Source organism: Austrofundulus limnaeus, unplaced genomic scaffold (genome assembly GCF_001266775.1).
Source record: "Austrofundulus limnaeus strain Quisiro unplaced genomic scaffold, Austrofundulus_limnaeus-1.0 Scaffold1574, whole genome shotgun sequence".
NCBI classification, from domain to species: Eukaryota; Metazoa; Chordata; class Actinopteri; order Cyprinodontiformes; family Rivulidae; genus Austrofundulus; species Austrofundulus limnaeus.
This window is the reverse complement of record NW_013953976.1, coordinates 3,687-11,415: the sequence shown is the minus strand read 5'-3', so window position 1 is coordinate 11,415 and position 7,729 is coordinate 3,687. Positions and strand designations below refer to the sequence as shown.

General features: G+C 38.3%; 1 protein-coding gene across 1 annotated transcript in view; it reads left to right on the top strand.

Moving 5' to 3' along the window:
- The window catches only part of LOC106535814 (guanine nucleotide-binding protein subunit alpha-12), a gene marked incomplete at its 3' end in the record, with an annotated part of 7,734 nt that extends 1,158 nt beyond the window's left edge, over window positions 1–6,576 (top strand). Inside the window, 1 exon segment of the mRNA XM_014032917.1 lies at window positions 6,358–6,576. Coding sequence (XP_013888371.1) covers window positions 6,358–6,576 — 219 coding nt within the window.
- Window positions 6,577–7,729: the final 1,153 nt, after the last annotated feature.

Sequence of the window (7,729 nt, the reverse complement as noted above, 5' to 3'; positions counted from 1 at the left end):
GTGTGTGTGTGTGTGTGTGTGTGTGTGTGTGTGTGTGTGTGTGTGTGTGTGTGTGTGTGTGTGTGTGTGCGCTGTCCCTTTGTTTGCTGCCATGGCTGGGCCTCCTTCAGCAGCTAACAATACCAGACTATTCCTGAGGGATGAGCACATCCGCCCTGAGTGCCACCCAGCCCAGACAAGGAGGATAAGAGAGCCCTCACTCCAACACAGACAAGACATCATTCACAAGCCTGCCCCAKATACAAGAGGTGCTTCTGTCTGCAGCCAGATCACGAAAACAATCCTACACGCACACTTACCTACAATCCAATGTGAACTAGTCGCCTTATCCACATACGAGTGTTTGAGGTTCTTTAAAAATACAAACATGATTTCTGTAAAGATAAACAAAACTCTGCTGCAGATGAACTAAAATAACACTAAGATAAAAAAAATATGCTCATTGAAATGCAACATGTTTCTACTTMTTTGTGTTCATTGCAGAATATGTAAAAGTTTGAGGTGCAGCTCAGCACACAGACTTTTCCACTTTATGCTTATGTGGTTTGGCATTTTGTCTTGCTGAACTCAGCAAGTCCTTTAAAAAAAAGGCAATAAAATTTTGTGCTAGTGGCAACATTTGTTTTTCCGAAACCTGCATATTGTTTAACATTAGCTGTGTGGATGTGTGTGAGTTTGTTTCTGTACCATCACAGAGGAGGGTTTTGGATTGGACCACAGGCTGAACGGTTCTGCTTCAGTCTTTGATTATTCATTTGGTTTTAAATAAAGATGCAAAAAAAGCCGTTTCTATGTTTTATAGAAATTTTCTTTGCATTTTCAGTTTTAAACTCTGGTTCACTTAATGTTTAAGAAGTCTTGAGCAAACTTGTTTTTTATCTTAAAACATATCTGTTTTAATACGTTTTATGCTGGAAACTTAAATTTATTTGTTATGCAAAAGACAAAATCGAAAAGTGTCTATTTTTTCTGAGAGATCTTCTATTGTTTAGCTACCTGTGAGTTTTTTCCCTTTTTTACAGAGTTATGAACCAAGCTGTTTTTATTTTCCAGTCCTAAATCACAGTTTTATCAAGTAACTTGGCATCTCTGAGATTCACACGTGTCCTCGTGTACTGCACAGAAAGTGTTCATTTACAAGCAGTGAGGTCCATGTGAGGTGAAGAAATTCATTCACTCATTTGTCCGTCATCCTGACAAAATGATGAGATAATAGCTAATATATTAAGGTTGCAAGTTTATGTTATTCTAATTTGTTTTTTGCTATAAGTCAGATCACTGTTAGATAGATGGCTCAGTTACTAATTATTCTGTTGAATAAATAATTTCAGTTTTTGACTTTCAGAAAAAGAAATAAAGTGGTTACCACAGTCAATGTAAAGCAAATACAGTGTTGATGTTTTGCGAATCTCCYCAAAGTATTAACTATATCTGTATTTTGTTGTTTGTGCTAAACCAAGATGAGAAATTCCCAAAGTAAAAAGTATCTTGAAACAGACAGGAAGTTGACTTAAAGTAGTTGGTTGTGGACCATGTRAGAATAAATCACGCTAACAAAATATGAAAGTCCCATTGTTGAAATTAGCAGGTGATAGGGGTTTAACATCGATTAAATGATTAACGATTTAATTACATCAAGGCAAAATGAAAACATCGATCCATATCATCATCATATCCTCMATGTGGATTGATATCATATGCCCAATCAAAACTGTATCATGACACACTTTGTGATATCAGGAAACATTGTAACATCGTCCAAACTCATCAGAAAGACACAAACCAATCTTCCTGAGGTCAAGCAACATAGCTTCTAATTTTTATATATTTTTAAAAATGAACAAGTCTAAGCATAAATTAAACACCTTTAACTAAAAACACAAGTTGGATAATTAGTTGTTTTTAGTTAAAAAAAAAAACTTTTAGGCAGACATGTTTTTTTATTAATGTATTGAGAAATATATTGAGCTTAGCCAACCGTCCTGTTCCAGGTGTGTGCTACCTGCTTGTTTTTAGCTTCTTTTATCCCACCGCTCAAAATATAAACGCGCATTTCGTAATTACACATAACAAGGAGTTGTGGCTAATCCTTTGTTGGYTGTTAGGATTGTTGGTGGAGGATCAGTCTCACCTGCCAGGTGTAGAATATCCCCACCTTTCATGGGAARCTAATGACAGAGGATGAGAACAAAGCAGGAGAGGAAGGAGGGATAAAGCTGGCAGCGAACACACAGGTGGAGAACATATTTGGCTTTAGAGGATAAAAATCATAGAGGATGTGTCCCTTCTCTTTGATTCTCTGTAATTATACATCCGCTGTCCTTGCACAACCATTTGTTTCTCACACAATGAAGTCAAACTTAAAAAATAAAAAAACGTGCTGGCAATTACGAGTTTGATGCTGGATTACTTGAACATGTCCTCTAACTTACAAGTTGTGGCTCTTTACTAGAGTAAAGATAAATACTACCAAGCACAAGGTTAGTGTTTTTCCACTTCCTTAAAGTGTGTGTTATCTTATCTCACAGTTCTGACAACCCTCATTTATCTGTCGCTGACTTCCTTGACATTCTTTGAATTATTTGGTGAAGCTCTGGTATTTAAGTGGCAGAAAAAGGTGCTCAGTTTTTGTTGTCGGTGTCGCTCAGAGTCCTATCCTTCATGTGGACTCCCTGCCGGCAAAACGCCTGCGTTGTATCGTCGGCAGCATTAACACAGGAAGAGATCTGCTTAATAATTACCATGGAGTGACTAATGCAACAGAACTCAGTTGTTGCCATTTGCTGAAGATAATTGCTCCTAATGGCGCTGATCAGGTCAGGYTTGTGAGAAATCATCATTTCAGACATTAGATATTTATGTTTCCAGCCTTCAGTGCCCTGACACGCAGGGCTACTACTGGTACATGAACGAAACAACCTAAACCTCGGTAGAAATCTTGTTTGCTTTGTACTTTGTGCATCTAATACAGAGGAYCCCAAAGTGGGGCCCGCGGGCCAAATTTGGCCCTCCAAYCCATTTCATTTGGCCCACCGGCAGTTGCCATGGTTAGTAGGTTGTAACCTGTTGTACTATGTAGAAAGTAATCGTTTCTTTTCATACATAAGCAGTATTTTTCTTTCTTTTCCTGATGCTGAAATGATTGTATAAGACTGTATGAGAATGTATTGCTGTCATGTCATGTTGACCAGAGAGTTGTGAACTGAATTGCCCTTTTAGGATAAATAAAGTTATTTGACGTTGAAGTAACAGTATTTACACCTAAAGTCATTATTTATCCACTGCTCCAGTGAGTATAAGAGGCTGTAGTGCAGAGATTTCACTCATGGGGTTGACTTTCTATTTGATATATTAGGATTAAACATCAAACATGAAATACATGGAACACCAAGATACTGTATATTTAGCTTAGATTTAACCACACATGTAGATTTGTACACTTTATAAGGCCACAAAAACTCATATTTTATCAATTTATGAAATGTTCCATGAGCCTTTGCTGCTTGAGAGTATGGCAGACTTTCTCCAAATGGACAGACTAAAACAAAAGTGGGCCACCACACTGGCTGCTAGCTTAATCATTAAAAACAATGGACTTTAATTAAAAAGTATTTGTATTTCATGTATTATATTATCACATTGGTCCCGCAGCAACGGATAGATTTTCATTTTGGCCCTCTCGAGGAAAATGTCTGGGCACCCCTGATCTAATAATTAAAATCAGGGCAAAGCATGGTTCAAAGTTGGGTTMATAGAAAGCACAGATCAGTGGGAAAACCAACTCAAACACCAAATCCTTTTAAAGCAGGATTTCTTTATTTATTTTAGTGTGATTTAGAAGTGGAAAATAACTCAGTCCCACAAAGAACACCAAAAGGACATAAATCAGTTTTATTAAGTTGTTTGTTCAGTAATGCAGTAAGAAATAGGAGTAAATGGGAAAAGTGGAGGTCAAGTTTAGGTCTAACAAATCAAATCCCTTGTTTGATAGAAAAGGTTCTTCGGGATTAATAGACTCTGAAGRGGTGGTACGCTGTTGTACTGTGTATCGTTGATCTATAACCCTATCTTTTAATAATGTGATCATTTTTTTCCTCCAGTTTGCATAAAAGTCAGGAATAAAATTGATATAGAAAGCACCTGTTTCTGGGTGTATTTTAGTAGAGTGTTCATATTCGGGAACAACGAGCACATCAAACCTGTTCGGTTTATCCTGCTCAAGACCACCTCAGTACAGATGCATCACTGGCTAAATGTGACCCAATCATGTGATATTTCCTGACTGCGATCACCTGATTGTCCCCGTAAGGTCAACTTGTTCATATTGACGTTTGGGAATACTTCTCAACTGGAGAAAGGAGGACAAAAGGAACAGACAGCCTCTAACCAACAGGAAACCGAACAGCCATTGGAACARGTGCGCAGGAAGAGAGCCAGACATCACTATGAGGGATTATGCAACAGATTGTTGAGATTAGTAAATCAATAAGGGGCATGTGATCAGACGGAGAATAACAAAGACCGCAGTCTGGATGTGACTCAYTGCTTGCTAACATGAACCGCATCAGTGATTTTTTTTTTTTACGACCAACATCATATGTGTCACATTTTTGTAGCCATAAACTCAAGTGCATAATTTCCTCACTTGTTGAGTTTTTTTCTCTTTTTTTTATCCATCTCATTTATTCTTGAAAACTAAAACACTTTCACATTGAACAAAAAGCTCTTGGCTGTGGGATTAGCTTAAAAGCACACAACACCCATGAATCATAAAGGACTTCCCGGTTAGAGTGTGCGCACACAGACACACACTTCTGGTTTGCACATCCATCCGTCTTTAAAAGGGAAATCTCTCTTTGAATTATTCCTTCTCGGGTTGTTTGGGAAGGTTTTAGAGAGGATTTCCCTAAACTGCAGGGAAAAGGTTGAACTGAATCAGGTGGTGTTGATGTTGTGGGTGTGTAAAGCCTATTGAATGTGAGATTAAACTGAGCAAATAAACTTGACTCGACTTGACATTGCAAAGAGATAAGGTGGTTGTGAGTCATTGGAGGAGACTAAACACACATGTATGCACCCACCAAGACCAGAGTTCCATGTTGTTCACAATTGTTTCTGTCTATTCTAAAAAGACCAGTAATTTTGTTGGATTATTGTTTTAAGATGATGTTAAAAGACTAAATTATTCACATTGCAAGAAACAATACGGAACTAGGGGATCATTAAGAATTAGTTTATGGCAGGTCTGCTCAACTAAAATGTTTACAGGGCTTCAGTTACTGAAAGCAACAACTCGGGTCGGACATCCGGCAATTATTGTCATTACGTAAATGTAATTTACAATTTAAAGGCTTACTGAGGCAGGCTGAGCTGTAAAGTCGTAGATCATCTGTATTCCAGGACCACTTCACAGATGAAAATATGTGTAATTTCAGATTTTTTTTTCTCTGATTTAAAATCTAGTTTTCTTTAAAGAAACTCTGCTGTGGGCCGGACTGAGCCCACCCACAGGCTGGATGTGGCCCTGGGCTTACCAGTTGAATAAACTTTTATAAATGCACTTCAAAAATCTATTTTTTTGTTTGTTTTTGTTGTTGTTGTTAGTCAGACATGTAACAATTAAAAAAAGTTAGCCAGTGAGAGAATATTTGCTATTGTTCCTTTACAAGCTAAAGGAGGGATGTTGTGTATTTTCCAGGCACATAGTTCAAGTCTACACCACAATCAAGCAATTTGTTATTATGTTTGTTAAAAAAAATGCTGTATATGTCAAAAATAAATTCATCTTTGCATCATAGTCCATCTAAACACCTTGAAGTTGGCTTCTGTCTCTTTAAGAACATCCTACCGTTTCTGAAACTTCCACTGCAGCATGTCTTCACAATAATGCTTTGGAGGATGTGTGCTCTGTGGGGGCCGGAGCATGGCTGCAGATCAGGGAGGAGCTTTGTAGAAATAGGCGGAGCTTTGTACCAGCAAGTGTTTAGGCAGCTCCACGTGGCTACCACAGGAGATTCAAGGATTTCTCAAACATGCATGAATGAGTCGAAGCAACACTCTGGGGATGTTTTTCATGAGAGAATAACATTATAACYTGATATAAAGCACAAAAGCCCCATCCTCCCAACAACTGGGCTTCTTTTCTGCAGAATAGAAAATTTACTGTGTCCTGGATGAGCGAGAATCTACACCGGCATAACCTCTTAACGTCACAAAACCCTGCTCGAATAAACACCAAAGCTCCCTTGTTTATGCCTGTTTATCTAAACGTGTGATTTAATGTGTGGTTGCTGACTCAAAGAAAAAGCAGCTGTTGCTTCTCTGCTCTGATCGCGCGCAACGTTTTTGTGTCCGCAGGGCATGCGTGTGCTGGTGGATGCCCGGGACAAGCTGGGCATCAGCTGGCAGGGCTGRGAGAACGAGAAGCAGGGCATGCTGGTGATGTCGTGGGAGGGACGGGTGGGCGCCTCCGGGGTGGAACCCGGTGAGTTTCAGCTGTACGTGATGGCGCTGAGCGCGCTCTGGGCAGATGCCGGCATACAGGAGGCCTACGCCCGGCGCTCAGAGTTCCAGCTGGTAAGTAGATTACAACCYGATCTCTCATTCGTTTTTTGTTTACTGCACCACCTGTTAACATCTTGATATGTTTCTTTAAACTGAAAATAATCTGTGGCTCAMTTAGATTACATAGAAAGAAAGTGGAAGCTACAGTAGCAACTCTTCTATGCAATACTTTAAGAACATAAACAACCTTACATGTTTGTTGCTGCCTTCCAGACAAACTCGTGTAACGGATTTTTCTAGTTTGGATGTGGATGAGTTATTTCCATGTTTGTACAATGAACAAAAATAAGACAGATTTACACCACTTTTTTTCTTACTTARTGCACAAAACTCAAGAGCCAGACATTTTTTTTAAATGGTTCACTTTTTTTTTGCAACATTACTGGAAAACCTAAAGCTGACATCATCTCGAGTTATCTCTGCAGCAGCAGTTATAGTTTGGTGCCAGTCTTCTTTAACTGTTTTTGCATCAGCAGTTAGTTTGCATTAATTTTTCCACATCAAGCTATTTAGGGTTCTGTTTTTATAAACATGCAAACGAGCACCCACATGATTTTGGAGAATGTGCTGTAGTCTTCTGCTTATTTTTAAAATGATAAAAACTAAAACTGACTGAAATGTAAAGCACTTTGGTCAGATTTTGTTGTTTTTTATTATTATTATTGTTGTTTTTAATGTGCTATATGAATAAGCTTGATATAGACATTAAAATCTATTTTAATTTCTGCACCTTTTTTATTTATCTTAACATACTGCACATTTTGCTCGTACTGTTTCTGTTTCCCTCTGAGTTAAAGGGCCAATATTATGTGTTTCTCAGGCATATATTTAAATACTTTACCATAATAAAGTATCTATGTCACCTTTAGTTGTTATTAAAACGCTGTTTTATGTTTAAATAGAAAATAAACTTATTTTCTCATCACTTCCTCTTCTAAAAGCCTTGAAATTGGCTCTGTCTCTTTAAGAACCACCTTCTGCTTCTGTCTCACCCATTTCAGTGGGGTGGGTTTCTCGCATGCGCTATGATGCAGTTTACTTGGCATCTGAAAATACATTTCCTCAAAGGTATTTTGAACCTGAAAAGAGCTTCACTGAGTGTGAAGTATAGTGTTGAAAGCAGCAGACAGTTGTTTCACTTTCAGTTTGCTCTGTTACTGCCGAG